The sequence below is a fragment of the Platichthys flesus genome, chromosome 19, assembly GCF_949316205.1.
Source record: "Platichthys flesus chromosome 19, fPlaFle2.1, whole genome shotgun sequence".
NCBI classification, from domain to species: Eukaryota; Metazoa; Chordata; class Actinopteri; order Pleuronectiformes; family Pleuronectidae; genus Platichthys; species Platichthys flesus.
Window position 1 is genome coordinate 16,134,087 of NC_084963.1, and position 17,228 is coordinate 16,151,314.

Below are 17,228 nucleotides of genomic sequence, written 5' to 3' on the forward strand. Positions count from 1 at the left end.
GACCCCAGTTAGTTCAACTAAAATGTATAACTCAATGTTTTTTTACCCTAGAACGGGCTCTTTTTATTTAAATACTTTATATTTACAACAGGAGCAGGGTCCTCTCACGCAGGCCGCCATGTTTTTTTTTTACAGTAGATAGAACTAAACAAGCTAAACATTTGAGTTTTAATGAGTTTTTATGATAACTTAACAATGACAATCACCTAAGCTTCTCCTTCATGTTTGGAAAGGGAGGGTGTGGTGAGGGGTTTTCAGCTGCAACATGCCACTTCACCACCAGATGTCACTAAATTCTATACACTGAACCTTTAAGAAAATGCACAGTGGCAAAGTAAAAGAGTTTCATAAGGATATAAGTCAATTCTTCTTATTTTGATTCATAATATGTCTTCACTATTTGCTCTTAGATGTATTTACTTATTAAGTGTGTGTTCTAAATATAAACCTTTTTATGTTTTGGACAATTTTATCTCATCTTGTGCTCTACGTGTAAAAAATAAATAATCTTCACGAGCACCGGAGTTCACACGGGCCCTTGAAGGCATCACTTCCCTTGTCTCCCTCCGCCAGCTGTGGCGCTGTTTCCCAAACCGCTGGGGGGGGACGAGCCGCAGCACAGCCGAGCGGAGGTGGAGTCTCGCGGTGGGGAGGGAGAAGAAAGGGGAGAGAGGAGGAAAACGGGGACAGGCAATTCCGAGAGAACCGGGGGGAGGACGGTGGATGTTTTACGCCTTCAACGTTGCATTAGAAGCGGGTAAACGGCGGCGGCGAAGAGGAGCAAAACAAGATGATAACGCCCTACTTCCTGGAGAGTTTCTGGGTAGGTGGTCCCTTCTTGTTCACGCTGTTTACACCGGTGCTGTTCTTCTTATCCTCCGCTCTGCTCCCTCCCCACCGCGGTCATGTCAGCCAGGAACTGGCTTATATTCTCGGCGTCTGGTTCACACGCTCGCTCCCGTTGAGGAGGTGGTGTCCGATGTCCGCCGCGCTCACCGGCCTGCAGCTCCCCGTTCCTCCGCTTATTCTCCTAGGCGATTAATATTTGGCCACCGCGGGACTTTGGGCCTCGATAACCGCATCTAACTTGAAACCTCCACGAATCCCACCCCCCGCCGCCGCTAATTGGCCCTCTCAGACTTGCTTGGAATGTTGATGGTCACTTCCGAGAATGCCATTGGACGCCGCGGCTGTCCGTCACAGCCCCCTTGGGCAGGACGCGTCGTTTTTCCTCCGTAACAAAGTTTCAGTGAGAGGCCAAAACGCTGAGTGGGTCTGAGGAGCAGTTTTTTAAAGAAGCCACAGTTTCTCACTTTTGTTTAGCTCACGTCTGGACGTGTCCAGTGCTGCTGCGCGTGTTTCCCAGTTCCCACCCTGAACCCGGCCGACTAAAGGTCAACCCTCTCGCGATACTCCTTCGACGTGGCTCTGTTAAATGGCAGGTTTACAAAGTTAAAGTTGTTCTCAATGAGTTGTCCTGTCTGTCATGTCATTTGAATAAATCTCTACAGCCACGAACACAATGTCATATTTAAAGTGACCACAGCTCCAGCTCTGATCTCGGGTCATGTGTCGGGGATGGTGTGGGTTTTTAGTCTCTTAGCTTGTTCTCTTATCACTTTGAGGCCAGGGGTGTTTGGACAATGGCTACTAAATAAATATTGCATGAGGGAATATAATAGAGATATTGTAGTTATACTTACAAACGTGTTTTTCAATGAAACGGCAAATGTACGTACAACACAAAGAGCTTTTCCTGTGTTTCACGCACACATTCATAGAGTGGATCATAGTGCAGCGCTGTCTCTATTACACATAACTTACAGCTGTCAGGGGCAATTTGTTTTCCAACACAAACTACAAACTGCTACACAACATAAAACAAATGGTTGAAATACAAAAGGACGTACATAAGTAATATTGGTATTAATAGTAATAGAGACAAATCCTAAAATAGCCTGACACCCCAAGTCAAATCAGGAATATGCCTTCTGGAAGAAAAAGTATGAATTTAGCTGAGATTTAAAAGAGAAGCCTTATTTCCTCAGGCATCTTGCCCAAGGACACTTGAATGGGGTAGACTGGGATTGAACCGCCCTCCGTCCTGATCCACAGGTGTATTTATGGTGCTTGGAAATGTGGTCATGTTGCTGAAACATCTTTTATGGGGAGTGTGTCGGCCACCCGAAATAACCTCCATTCATAAAACATCTCAGTCTTCCATTGAAGGTGGGAAATCACAGCCCTGCTTAACTCAGTGACCGAATGGAAACAACCTTAAGCAAAGTGTTTGTAGTAATTAGAAAAGTACAGTGCTGTCGACTTGTCAAGCCTCTCTCTGTGCAACAGAGACTTTCATAATCAGTGAAATGGAAAGGGGGGGGGGGGGCAGAGATGCTCCCGATCCTTCAATCTGCCCTTTGTGCCCCTCAGTGGACCACAAGAGGATCCAGTGATGGCAAAGATCAGCTGTGTGTTTAACATGCAGCGCATGCACGCGCACACACTTGGCATTAAGGACATGCATCCATTTCCCTTTGACTTGACTACAAATCATCACCGCAAGCGCACAAACACACACTCACATTAGGTTTTCAGAAATGAAAAGTTTCTCAATCTTTGCTTTGTGCACAGCATGCAGGAGAAAGCGCCTCCCTCCGTCCGGGCCTCTTTCAATGTGTAGACATTTTCTTGGTTCTTTTCCATGTATATAATCTTGGCTTGGATCTTAGTCGAAGACAATATCGCCCCTCAGCTGAATAAACAAGTCCTGGTGGAATTGGGAGCCAGACATTGAACGGCCATGTTTCTGTGTCACTTGATTGCTCACTGGCTGCAACATTTCCCCTCTCTCTATTTGCTTGCATGTTTCATTTCCCTTTTTCATGTGAGTTCGCTGTTGTCTGCGGATGAAAGCTTTCAAGCGACTGTGTGACTGTCCCCCACGTGTACTGAAATGTCCCAGTGGTCCAGTGGTTCAGAATGGCAGCAGGATAGCGGAGCTAAGACTCTAATTTTAGCGCTACGTCTATGATGAGCTTGTGCTTGATGTGGAGTCAGTTACCCTCCGGCCAGTCATGGGAAAATGAGATGGCAACGTGATAAGCAAACAGTGTTGATACAGCCAACAGCCCCGGGATGGCCGTCTTCTCCCTGGTGTCTGTGTTGTGTGTGTGGTCTGATAGATCTCACACATCTCACTTTGCAAGCCGGAGGTCAGACAAGGGAAATCGGTGCAACAACAGCAAGACTGAAACAAGAGATAGAGATGGACAGTGCACTGGTGACATATTGCCCTTCAATTTATTTTTAACAGAGTCTCAAATTAATTAAGCCCAATCGAAGCAGCCACCATATTGCTGTCCATCCTGTCTCCAGTGGATTTTTAGTTGTGAAGCTCCATTAAAGAGCCATGAGAAGTGGTGGGATCTCTCTAGCGATCCGAGAGGAGGAAACATAGACGTTTGCACTGGTTTTGAAACAGAAATCCTCTCTCGGGGTGGTTTGTTGTCGTTTGCTTTCACTGCCCGAGGTCGAGAACTCATGTCCTCTTTCTGAGGAGGTGGTAAAATGAGTCACAAGATGCGATGCACAAACTTGCTCTGAGATTCACCCTGCACGGTCGATGCCACATCCGTAACTGTAAGCCGTGGTTGGGCTCTTGTAGATTTATGTGTAAACCACAAACAAAGCCCAGCCCGTGTGTGCCTACCACATACGTTTGTTGTTGTCAGACTGATGCGTTGCGACAGCACAGTGCACCGCTCCCAGGCCTGAGTGGTCACATGACCCGGAGCAGACACTGTGATGTCATCCTGCTGTCTACGCGCTCAGAGCTCCGGGGTCTGCAGCGGGCCCTTCATTTACATGATGTCTGGAGAGAGGGAGGCTTGTTTAGCCGGTTCAATTCCTCTGTGAAAGTTTCTGCTGTTTTCACCTGAACGTTTGCTCAGAAGTCACGTCAGCTGAAACCCTCTTAATCCTTCTACTAATATTTTCTGTTTAACTGCTGCCAGTAAGAATTATGGACATAAACTTCTTTAAATACACTTATCTAACCCGTGATACATTTTGCTGCATTATGTGATGACTGTATTTGCACTAGAGCAATTTCTACTTGCAGCAAGAAGTGTTTTTTAACACAGATCTGTGTCCGATCAGGTCTGTGAGGAAGTTAGTTTAATTACTTTTACTCCGTGCTCGTTGCACAAACTAACTTCTTATTTGGTGGAATTTATCACACACATACAAATAATAAATAAAGGTTGCATGGAAATCAGTTCTCAATCAACCTACACTGCTCTGGAGCCACTTCAGATTTACTCCTTGCCATTAGCGGGTCCTCCTCAAACAGTTCTACAATATACTGTCACTTTTATTGTTCGCATAATGGATGCTGTGTGTTTTTTTTATATTTTTTGTTCACCCTACGTTTATCTGCGACGAAGATTCTATCCTCACTCCTTTTCATGAAATAAAACTGAATTTGCTTAATTACTGTTATTGTGTGTGCATTATATATAAGTTTAAATTATTTACTTAACTGCTGTTATTTTGTTTTATGTATGTTGCTATTTCAGAGGTCTGTTAAGCAACCATCACAAACCTTCAGACCCAAGTTCACAACATTTCTAAATAAAAGCTCTGTAGGTGAGCTCGATACAGAGCATTGCAGCAACAAAACAAACATTGCAAAAGACTTCTAGCTCAAGAGGAAGTAATTCTATGAATGCTGTTGTCATGGGGGAGATCAGCAGGTCTGAATGTCTGTGACTGCCTGATACAGTGAACGATAATGTATCAAAATTATGTGGCTGCAATTTGACCCAGTTGTCAACCGCTGCTGCAGTTTATCAGAGGCTGTAGAGGAAGACATGTTCAACTTGGTCCACAGTATGAAGGCTCACTGCCCAGCACTCACTCACTAGTACAGTGCATGTGTCACCTGTTTGTTCACATTTTATTGATATTGACATCTCGATGCGTGAACCCGATTAGATGAATGCTTCATGAAATATGCATTCCACATATACTAACACTAGGAGTGGTTTTAAGTGCCTCTAAGGGTTTGTTTGTCCTGGTTGTTGTTGTTGCACAATAATGAGTTAACCCGGACTCCTTCCGTGTCATGGGTTGCATTTCTGCCTGCCAGACACTAAACACTTGATTCTGCACACACTGGATATTGACACGGGTATTGTACTGTGACACATAGAGAGAGAGTTGCTGTCCCCCTCTGCCCGGCAGATGTGACATGATAAAGTGCAGCACTGTGGTTTTGTTTATCTGTCCCCGAAGGTGCTGTTTCAGATAAGGCATGTAAGCAACTGTTTCTTTCCGGGTTGGTTGGCCCTGTTAGTCAGGAGAATTTTTGCAAAAACACATTGATTTCAATCGCATTTCGCTCAGATCCAGACAAAGGTGTAGATCCAGGATTTTCTTTCCTTTTTTTATATAAAGCAAGATAGGGAATTATTTAAAATAACTCATGGATCTTGATTTAAAAAGAAGACTGTGTATTGTTATGGGACTCTTATCAATAAGGTATACAATCTTGTGCAGCTTGATTGATTCTAAGGGCACTCTACTCTGCGCACTCTATAGTTACACAGATGTTGCTGTGTGAAAACACTGGACAATGTGTATTTTAAAGCAGTGCTTTGTGTTTTTGCATTCATAGCTCTTGGTGAATGGAGCCACTTAATTATGGCACTGCCTGTGTCCTATTGCCTGCTCATTGAAACAATGACTCAGGCGTCTGTAATGAGAAAGCTGTGTGCTTTGTATAATGTATGTCTTCATATGAGACGAGATATAGTTTACCCTACTGCAAGTGGCGGTTACTTTTAGCATTAATCCGTGAAGCTGCTTCTAGACATCGAGCTCCGTAGTATGCAGCATATGTCAGAGTGAGAGCCTCCAGAATTTGGGTTGGGGTTGATGACGCTTCTAAAACACAAAAACAAATATCTCTGTGTGAAAAAAAAACAGAGAGACACACCTGAAAGATACTGACGAAGATGTCGAGAGTCTGTGCAATGGGATGGCACCAGTGTTGTAAAAAAATCTGAGGATCTCCACAGTGGAATTTATACGTTAGATCCCTGCTCTGTCTGCTGCTCCACCCCTCACCTGAACCCTGCGGAGAGTTTGTTAGTGTTGTGAACACAACTGAGTAGAGAACCCCCCGCTGGTTTTGCATGTGTGCAGAATGCTCTGTAGGACATGTCTAAAAACGGTGTTTAGTTTTCTTACTTAAGTTTTACTGATTAAATGTTTGGTCCTTTTAAATTTTCAAAAAAGTGTGTTTTTAAGGTCTTACAGGCTGATTTACACTTCAGTGATTTTCATCTTTTCGTGTTAAAAAAATCCATGGAAAATTGTCTTTAGAACAACGGATTGCAGAACAAGACCACAATCTCATTTTTAACCACAGTTAATCTTACGTAATGCTGCTGTTTGCATTATAAGTACAACTTCAGTAGAAGTTCACTGAACCCTCAGTAGTTCTTGGACCGCTTACAAGTACCTGAGTTGTGCCATAGACATTTTTTCTAGGGAAAGAACACGCTGTTTAATTTTGCATTATATAACCTGAAGCTGTAGTTTATTACTGTATATTAAATTCCTGACGTCGCTGCTTTTTCCATCTGAGCCATAGGACTGAGCTCTCGTCCCAGCTTAAGCATAGTGGACGTTTAACCATGACGCTAGATGTCTAGTCGCTGAGCTATTACCTAGATTTTTTTTCCATCGTGAAGCACACAAGTTGCCGCAGTCTGTGCACACTACAGGACATTGTCACAGCCTGTGTTTTTCAACTCCTACCCTTCTATAGGAAGCTGTTTCAGCCGCTCGCTGAGCTGTTGCTCAAACAAACCGTGACTGACATGTGTTCTAACCTCTCAGAACGGTTTTCTCCTTGTGGGGGGGAGCAGGGAGTTAAAGAACCCTCTCCATCCAAAACGCAAGCATAATGACCACTTCAGAATTTCACAATGTGTGGTTGGAATATTAAACACCCAGTGTGAGGGCTTTTATCAATGAGTCTCCGGAGGAGGACATTGAGTAACTGAGACACGCTGGTATCACTTCTTCACTACCACTCATATCAGAAGTCATAATAGAACAGCCTGTAGTGAACTTATACAATGATTCACATATCTTAATCAAGTCAAATCTGATTAAAGGTTTTTTATGCATCACTTTGATTTTCAGAACCAATTCCACTATTGTAACATGGTATAAACTCAAAAACGCCCTTAGCCGGTTTCCTGTGTTTGTTTTTATTTTTCTTTGTATTCACTGACATCACATTCCACGTGAGCACAGTTGTTGCACAGAATGGACTTTCTTCCTGTTCCTGCTCTGTTTGGAGCCGTGTGTTCTCGCTCACTTCCCTGTTGTGTGGGCGGATTGGCCAATCATCTGCCTTTCTCTCTCTCGTGGTCCAGTGAGTGCTGTGCAGGTCGGTGTTACGGTCTGCGTCTCCCCTTCCTGGCATTTAAATCGAAAGGCGTGCAGTTGTTTTTTGTATGCTGTGCTGTTTGCTGCTGGCGGGGAAACAGCTAAACGTGTCCTTTTTTTTAGTGGTTATCTTGTTAGAACAGGAAACATCTCTCCAGGTTAAAATGTCGGCCAGTGAGCTGCAGCATGGAGACAGATGCTTTTCCTTTAATGTCTGTTTGCTCTGTAAATAAAGTTCTGTTTGAGCTGACTCTGACTTTTTGACACTGACCTCTAAGGGCTGTCAGTGTGGACCAACAGAGCTACACCACGGTGTAACACTGCACTGATGTTGCAGCCTGGGCACCAAACTGCTGACTGTGGATCGCTCCAGGAACCAGGACATATCTGTGACAGTCTTAGGTTGCGCTGAAACAATGGTGGCAAACAGAACCCGACAAGAACGAGGATGAACTTGAGAGTGTGGACAGAGGTGTAATCGAATTGACCTCAGCCTTTGATTTAGGGAGGGTATGAGTTTCCTTATTTGTCTTCATTTGGGACATTTGGGTAGAAGCAGTGCTTCAGCCATCTAGATAATGATTTGGAAAAAGTATCACATTTGTTTTCTTAGATAATCCAAGGACACTTTGCCGCTACAAGCTGGGATTTGTCTGTCCCCTCGTTCTCACGAAAGCAGGAGCCTAGTGGAGGGGGACGAGAGAGTAAAGTGGTTAGGGTTAAGTTCCTCTCTTCTCAGATATGACGAGGAGACTTTATTGTCCAGAGTTTAGCAGTTGCCTGACCACCTGTCATCTGCACTGTTGTAAACAGACTCTTCATAGTGAATGAAATTATAAATATGATAATAATAGCAATAATGATTGATTATACCGCTTCAGTCGACTGTATGGTTAAGTTTTATTATCAGTCCTAGTTTTAAATAAAGAGTTGAACATTGAGTGGGGTTTCACAGTTGAAAGTCCATCTGTCAGAGCTTTCTGGTTGACAGTCATGGCCCAGATATACACTGATGCAATAAACTAATATCAGTTTAGCTGATTTGTTGGTCTTGCTCTCGTAAAGTAGATAACATATTAAGTTCTTCTTTTATTCATTGTGATATTTTCCTTCGAATTCTTTGAGATTGCTTGTTGACACTTATATTTTATTCATAGGTTTGTTTTTTTCTATCATGATCCTATTAACCATTTAAATATTTGTTGAGTATGCTAATAAGCAGATCACAAATAATCATAATTATTGTTATTAGTAGGACTAGTAAAGCAGCAGTAGGGTATCAGTATAGCTGTATTAGAAGTGTATGGACATTTATGACCATGAAACATTTGGTTTGACCTAAATCCACCAATTCTCTTTCATTTGAATTATTCAGATGTTTGTTTGCATTTTTAAAGTATCGGTGCAACTGGACACTTGTTCCCCAGTTGCGTGGTTACGGCAACACAGATCAGACAGATATCTGGTTGTCTCCTACATTAGATGCTGGAGCCTTTATCCCAGTCTACCACCATTACAGCGTTTATTGATATTTCATTACTCTCAGACATGGCCAGGATAAGTATGGTTGACCAGAAGCTGCTGCGGATGCAGCTGGAAGCGATGCAGACGATGAGAATGCTGCTTGTAGAAAAGCCCTTCAGGGTAAAGGGGGATCAATAACTGAGGGATTGTCTTTGTTGGACCTGGTTCTTATTCCGCCAACTGATCCGTCTGCATTTGTCTCGTCTCTGATATTACAGGGGGAGAAGAACAATGGCTTTGACGTGCTCTACCATAACATGAAGCATGGCCAAATCTCCTCCAAGGAGCTGACAGACTTCATCAGAGAAAGGTAAGTTACTCAGTCTTATTCCGGGAAGGTGACCATTTGGCTACGGTTTACCAGTTAATCACATACATGTAACATGTTACTCATTAACGTTATATATCATGTGGTTATAAAATACATGTCTCTCCTGTCCTGTGGTTTTCTTGGTATTGAAATGAAATTCCCAGTCGACACCTGCAGCTCCTCTTCTTTTCATTCATCCAAATACTTCACTGCTGCTGCCTATATCAACTATCTACTGCTTTCAGAGTTGTGGGTTTTTTACTGCTGGGGCTTCATATAACATTCCTCTTTGTTTATTATATGGTTTATTATTAGTCATGTCTTTCTGATGAAAAGTCAGAAAGCTAATTATGTCAAGTTTACTGTGATACATGACAAAGAAAAGTAGCAAGTCGTCACATTACAGAAGTGGAAACTGACGAAACTGAAACTGTGCTTGTTATGTAAACTTCAACTCTTTGTTCAGGGAGATTAAACCTGAGTCCATCTGTAACCTGGCATGTTTCACTCCATCAGTGTCAACAGCTTGGTAATAACATAGGAACAGCTTCTTTTCAAAGTCTACCAACCTCCACAAAGATGAACCTCACTGTGTAACAGCTGTGAGTTCATAACCAGCTACGTGATACACGGTCTGCCACTGGAATGCAACAGTGTCTATCTGACTCGGAGGAATATGCGCTCAGTCCGATTTGATATCCTCCACCAGCTCTGTCCATGAGAGATTATGGGAAAGTGACAGATGATAATTCAAAAGTAACAGGAAGGAAAATTAGCATTTCTCCAATATTTTAGTTGTTAACTTTTACTTGTGTTGTATTGCTTAATGATTCTGGAACCTTTTGTAAATCATCTCTGTTTAAACACTCCAGACTCGAATGTTATGCGTTAATGTGGTTGTTTATATACGTGCAGATGAATGAGAGCATTATTAGTGAAGGAGACAGAAGGTTGAGAAGAGCTTGGTTTTATTAACTAAAATTGCTTGTATTGCTTTTGGTGTATCAAAAATCTATTCACTCTGTGCCAGCTTCCTGGTTGACTTCATAGACTCAATGATGTGATATGGTTGTTTCCCTTTGAAAAGCTTCACCATGGCTCCCTCTTGTGGGAGAAACAGCACATTGCACTCTGTGAATATATTCCGAGAACATTTACTCTTCTGGCAATAAGACCCCATTCCCTGAAAGTGTCTATATTCGCAGGATCAAGTAACAAACACATCCATAAAGTATCTTGCATCTGCTTTGAGTCAGACTTAAAAGATAAACAAATACCTCTTCTTTTAAAGCAAGTGGATACGATTCAAAACATTTCAACCACCAACAAGTCACACACCGTCCAAGTCACTGGGCCAACTAAAAATAATCGGAACTAAAGGTTCATGCACGGGTTATTTCATCTAGTGTTTGTCATCGAAACAACTCTATAGGTCCCAAGTACTGCATCATACTTGTTTTTAACAGTAAATGCAGAGAAAAATCTCTTTTCACCACTCTTAACAGAAAAATAATAAGAAGTAGTTAGTTTGTTTGTTTGTTTGCAAGTCAAAAGTCTGTGTGACTAATCTAGTAGTTAATAATTATAATCCTGCTTCCTAGTTTAAAAGCACGATGCAAACTTTAGTTTTTTAAGCGATACCTTGGTATTTACAACATAATGATGTGTGAAACTGGAACTGCCGCTCTGGGCTCACAGGCAGATGTGGAAGTAGGAATAGAGCCAATAGTTCATCTTTTGCTCTTCCCCCTCCTATGTATTGATGCAGTGCTCTAAGTGCATTTGCGTTTGTCTGTGTGTACCTGTGTGTGTACTTGTGTGTATGCATGTGTTTGCGCCACACAAGTTTGTCCCGTTTCCCCCTGGCTGACCTTGTTCCTGTGACGTGACTGCAGAGAGAGGCTGGCAAAACGAGACTTGCATAATTCAGACCTTCACTATAACTCTGCCGCAGTTTTTTTTTTTTTTAAACTCCTTTCATTCTGCTACAAAATGAATGGATAAAAAGGAAAATTGAGAGAAGCATGGTTTCAAATGCTATCGTTCATACGCTGTCAACATCAGGTTTGTGAATGGATCAAAAACCAAACCATACTTATTTCCCTACACTGTTTGCATGTGGTCAAACATTGATGCTGCATGGAAGGGGATATTTTTGGCAGGGATCCGCAGTTGTTCAGTGCCGCGGGCTATTTGTGCCATAACCTGGTTGCAAATACTTTAGAAAAATGTACTATACATTACAGTTTGTTCTTAAGAATTGCTGTCTTGGTATTATTGACGTATTTGGGGATAATTGAGGTGCTGTCTCTGACCATTTATACTAGTTTAATAAGTAATATCTGTGTGTTGTGTTTTCTCTCTCTCCTAGGAGTACTATTGAAGAGGCCTACGCGAGATCAATGACCAAACTTGCCAAGTCAGCTGGCAACTTTTCTCAGCTTGGGTGAGTGTAAACAGCGTTCTGTCTTTCTGTACACAAAAAAAAGATCAATGGGAATTTATGTAAAAAGCTTTTGTTGTGTCTTTGCCTCTGACTTGTTGATCATCCTTCATCCCAGGACATTTGCTCCAGTGTGGGACGTGTTCAAGAGCTCGACAGAGAAGCTGGTCAGCTGTCACATGGAGCTCGTGAGGAAACTGCAGGAGCTAATAAAAGAGGTTCAGAAGTACGTGGAGGAGCAGGCCAAAGCACACAAAAAGGTACACAAATGGACAATACGGGAAACCAGAGCACTGGGATTGATCAAAGTTCTCATTGCTAAACACTTTTGGAAATTCTGAGAATCTGTTGCCTGTAGTGTTTTTCTACGAAGATTTCCCCCCCCCTACACCTCACTCCTCTACTTCTCCGCTCGGCTGAGACACACCATCAGCCCATATCTCATGCATGAGGCCACAGAACACAAAGTAAAATAGGAGTTAGGAATTAGGCGAGTTGTGTTTGTGCTTTCAGCATGACAAAAAGGCTGTCACAGTTTCTCTCCGTCGCTTCCCTGCACTCCCTGCTCCTCTGCTTTGTGTTGCTTCGCCTCCTTGCAGATACAATGCACACTGAGGTAAAGGGGTACAAACTGCCCAAACTAAACACCCATCACTGAGAAGATGAAAATGTTTATTTTTCTTTTGATAACTTCAGTGATGTTTACATTACATGAGTGTGTCAAGATGAGCATCAAATAGTTAAATCAATGAGTATAGCTATGATTAACAGTAAGCCAATCTCAAGGCTTGACCATAAATTAGCCTCTGGGGCATCGGCCAATGTTTTACAGCTATCTGCATCTGAATGTAGATAAATGAAAAACCCGACATTGTTGATGCATTTCGGTCTTTGTGATCCACCTCTATTGCTCTCCACACGGACTGTTTACCTGCAGGTACCCAAAGCCTGATGAAACGTGATGGATCAAACTAGAAACGGAAATCCTAAGGCTTCCATCCTCAAAATCTTGTCCCTCACCCAAAGATTATGCAGCGATTAACAGCAATCAGTGTGGCCACTGTAATTATGTCCTGATTTTATTTCTTAATTTTGTGTCCTTTATACAAACAGAACAGATGCAGTCTCATCAGATCAAATGCAGAGTTGTATCTATATTTAATAGCTATAGGATAGCTGTAATTACTCCCCACTGTACTGTGCCACAGTTCTGTGTCAAATGCTGGGGAGTGAAATTGCATTTTACTAGAGCAATAAAGGACCTCTGTCTTTTTCTCACGTAATATAAAAGGTTATCGAGAACAAATGTTGACTCTGTATTATGCTACAGTGGAACTGTAGAGCAATGGGTGGCACTTGCACTTATTATCTAGCGTGTGGTTAGCTGAGTAACTTTGGAACACTTTTGCGTTGTTGTCAGACAAAAGAAGAGGTGGCGTCTACCCTGGATGCCGTCCAGAACATCCAGACCATATCTCAGGCTCTGCAGAAGTCCAAGGAGATCTACAACGCCAAAACCGTGGAGCAGGAGCGCCTCCGCAAAGAGGGGGCCACCCAGCGAGATGTGGACAAGGTGGGAGGTCACACAAACACACACACACACACCAATGTAATCATGGTATGCTAATAAGTCGTCATGAAGTGCCTTAAAACTATACATAAACATAAACCACAAAAAGTCTCTTGCCTGCAAATTGTTAAGAGGAGTAAGATTTTCCTGCTGATTCATCATTTGATCGAGGCAAACAGAGGCCCATTGTCTACAGTATTTAAACCTATGATCACCGTTTATCTTGCTGTTTATACTTTGCAGGCTGGAGTGAAAGCCAAAAAAGCCACAGAAACCTACAAAGCATATGTGGAGAAATATGCCACAGCCAAGTCAGAATTTGAACAGAAGATGACAGAAACTGCACAGGTATGGTGCTTATTGTATTTCCTTGTGTGTGCTGTGTGTGCACGTGTCTTAAATGAAACTCTGTCTGTCTTTCTGGTATGCAGCTCTTTTGTTGTGTAATATGGCAGCCTCGTACGTGTGTCTGTGTGTGTTCCACGTTTCGTGCCCTGTGTCATCTCCAGATCATGTTTTTTTCCTCTCTGCAACGGAGTCATCGTGGAAATCTCTGATTGGGTCCATCTGAGCGACTGATTAGATAAACTCCAAATTAAAATCAGATCAGCAGAATTTGGTCTCCATATCCTCCTGCACCGCAGCAGCTGCGCCACCAGAGATGTTCCCGGTTATCCCAACATTTTTTGGGTGTTTGTTTTTCCCAAGAGAAAGTGGTGTTGCATCTCCGCTTCCTTGGCACCGCAGTCTTTAGCCCATCTCAAAGTCAGCACATGTGGACATGGGCTCTAAACACTGAACACATGTGGCTCTCTGACATCACTGGGGCTCCTCCATGTGGGCCCTCTTTTGTCTTGATGTGTCTGTGGGCCGGTGGGTGTGTCTGTGTGTGAGCTTATTGTGGTGAATGACAGAAGTGCAGTCTCACTTTGTGTGTGAGTGTCTCTGTCGAGTAGATGCAGCAGTTTGTGTGTTTGTGGTAGGGGAAGTTCGTCGCCCTCTTCCTGGACAGTTTCTGATTGATTATACTCATCCTCTGTGGTTTATCCCACAAGCCCAGAGTGAGCGTCAATTGGAAGTAACTTCTAGCTTTTAAGGTTGTGATCTACACTGTACTACAGCTCAATACTGAGGCTACATCCATCTTTTCAAAATTAAAACTATTTCCATCCACGCAAGCATTTCAGCCTTGTGTGAATAATAATCCATGTGCATACTAACACACCTGAAAACTCATATCACATGACCTTTCACGTCTACTGAGCATGTGCGTCCAGGTGTAAGACGGAAGCAGATTGTCTACTCTGCAGTCAATTGCATACTATCAGCCAATATTACAAACAAAAAACAAGAATGGTTAAAAGCAAGAGCAGAGTTTTGTTTTCTTGGACCGATGACGAGGTGGAACTGTGACTGATGATAAGTGTTAGCGACGCTTTGACTTTACTGCTGGTAGTGAAGTCATGACTGATAAGACCCAATCAGGAAGCAAATGGGGCGGATTGCATCATTATTTCCAAACGTCTTTATTCCTGCCTGTTCAGACTACATCGCAGCTCAGGGGTTCTCTAAATAAATGGGTCCAGCAGCATTTTTATGTACTCAAAACCTCAGGAAGAGTGTGGACAGCGTGTGTTAACATTGCTACAGTGATGCATTATATCCTGTGGTACGTTTTGTGTATGAGCATCGTATATAGCTGCGTTCACAACAACAACAAATCCTCTGCAGGATTCAGGTGAGGGATGGTGCAGCAGATAGAGACAGGAAGTAATGTATCAATACCGCCACAGAGATCACATTCCTTTTTTTTACATCCACGTCAGCTCTCATCACCACACACTCTCTTGAAAGCTGTGTCTTAGAAGCACTTCTACCAGCATGAGATCTCACATCATCTCCTCTAGACTGTCTGCACACTTCTTCTTTTTTTGAGGGGGCCAGGCAGAGGAAGTCTGGCCCCCTGGCAGAACCTCCTGCGTTCAGAGTTCAGTGTATGTCTGGAAGCAGCTAAAATAAGAAATGTTTCCCAAGCGACGTTTTCACCCCAAACCTTTATTTGTTGTCACGGCTGATGAATGAGGCTGATGCCGAAATGCATGTTTGTTGAGTGACTGAAGGATATGTTGCATCATAACTGTTCTCACCCTGTGTTACAGAAATTCCAAGACATTGAAGAAAACCACATTCTCCACATGAAGGAGATCATTCAGTCATACTCGCAGTCAGTCAACGAGACACACATTCAAATAGGAGAGGTGAGTGTATACACATACACACACACACACACACACACGCACATGCACACATACATCTCTAACATTCCTGTGGGTGGAGTAGGTGTCTTGTTGACCTGCGGCTGTGCTCATTGGGTTCACTGTGTGTCATATCAATTAGTGTCGTCTTTGATCTCGCTAATCATTTAACTAAGAAGCAGGAAATGGTCCATTCAGCCTTTTATGCCGAGCAATTAAAAACTGATCAAAACTCCCTCTCAGCATACCTAAAACACCTCCAGAAGTCCAAACACTTGCCAAACACTGTGTCTGATAGTTCAGTGTGCTGCACAGGCCTGCCCGTTTGTGCGTCAGTGTGTTTGGGTTTCAGCAAATGGCAGTAAGTGCGATCAACTCCAATTGTGCACGCTTTCAAACATCGCCCACAGCTATATTAATCAGTATTTAATGTTAAACAGAGATTCCGGTTCATTTATTTGTGCAGCAATCATACTTACCAGCGCCGCGCAGGATAAGTCGAGACCAACACTCTGCTGCTCTGTTCTCATTCGTCTGTGGCCGCTCGATAGTGATGCTCTCGGTGTAGTCTCCTCTTTGTCCATAGAGGGCGACGCAGCTCCACTGTGAGAGTGTCTCAGGCTCACCTCTCAGCTCGTGCAGCAAGTTGAGAAGAATGCGGAGCGACAGGCTACCACAGGTTATTCAGTCTCACAGTTCCTACTTCTGAGCTGGAGATGGGCAGTGCTGCTGCCTGTTTCTGAGTCAAATTAAAAGACTGCTCGGAGACAAGTGGCCGGTCGTTCCGTACCAGAAAATCCGAATGAGTCCAAGAAATGATTATTTGGAGATAAGTGCCCTTTCAACCAAGCTTTGAGGGACTTTGGGGAAATCATTATTACATAATGTTGGGGCGAGAGGGAGCGGGTGAGGGAGGGAGCAGGGTGAAGGAGGCTAGGACCAGTTTTAACTCAGCAAAATTGTTCTTAGTCACTGAGGCCGCAGGCATTCATGTTGACAAGCAAACAGACAAATTCATACATATTCTTACATTTAAATATCAAATATGAAGGCTGCTTCAATTTCACATGCAAGCCCACATATATTATCACACAGACTGTCTGTAGTCACAGACCAAGTCATTAGTCAGCTGAATGATTTGGTTTTCTTTCTTTCTCTTGCAATTTAATTTTTTGGGTTTACGGGTTTACGTGTGGACATTTTTTTAAATAAAAAAAAGTTCAGTGCAGATCTCTTCAGGCGAACAGACAATTTTAACTTTATTTTGAAATATTTCTATATGTTTAAGTAAATAATACATTAGTGTCAAAATAAATACATTTTTGTTTAGTTTTTTATACAATTAAAATAATTGTTAAATCAGCCACAGGCATCCCCATTTTCCAACTGTACACACATATATATACGGTATATGAAATACCCGGCCTATTACTGTACTTTTAACTTCTATTTATATCAATATTTATCAGGTTACCAGCCAGTGAGAAACTCACATCAGTCAACTACTACATGTTAGTGTTCCTTGGTTGGAAGTTGGTGGGAATCATGTCCTTCTCACTGCACTAATGTATCTACTGGATGGTTGGAGTGCCTGCAAACAGATTTGCACATCAGTGATGGGAGAGTGTGAATCTCTGCGTGCCTTGAACCCATTTAGTT

At 42.7% G+C, this 17,228-nt stretch overlaps 1 protein-coding gene across 4 annotated transcripts in view; it reads left to right on the forward strand.

The window, feature by feature from the left end:
- Nucleotides 1–675: 675 nt before the first annotated feature.
- Nucleotides 676–17,228, forward strand: part of fcho2 (FCH and mu domain containing endocytic adaptor 2) — a 40,923-nt gene continuing 24,370 nt past the window's right edge. For all 4 annotated transcript variants that reach the window (XM_062412200.1, XM_062412202.1, XM_062412203.1 and 1 more), the window contains exons 1-7: nt 676–823; nt 9,210–9,301; nt 11,673–11,747; nt 11,863–12,004; nt 13,165–13,317; nt 13,558–13,662; nt 15,474–15,572. In XM_062412200.1, the coding sequence (XP_062268184.1) occupies nt 791–823; nt 9,210–9,301; nt 11,673–11,747; nt 11,863–12,004; nt 13,165–13,317; nt 13,558–13,662; nt 15,474–15,572 (699 nt within the window). In that variant the 5' untranslated portion in view covers nt 676–790. The remainder of the gene's footprint in view (nt 824–9,209; nt 9,302–11,672; nt 11,748–11,862; nt 12,005–13,164; nt 13,318–13,557; nt 13,663–15,473; nt 15,573–17,228) is intronic.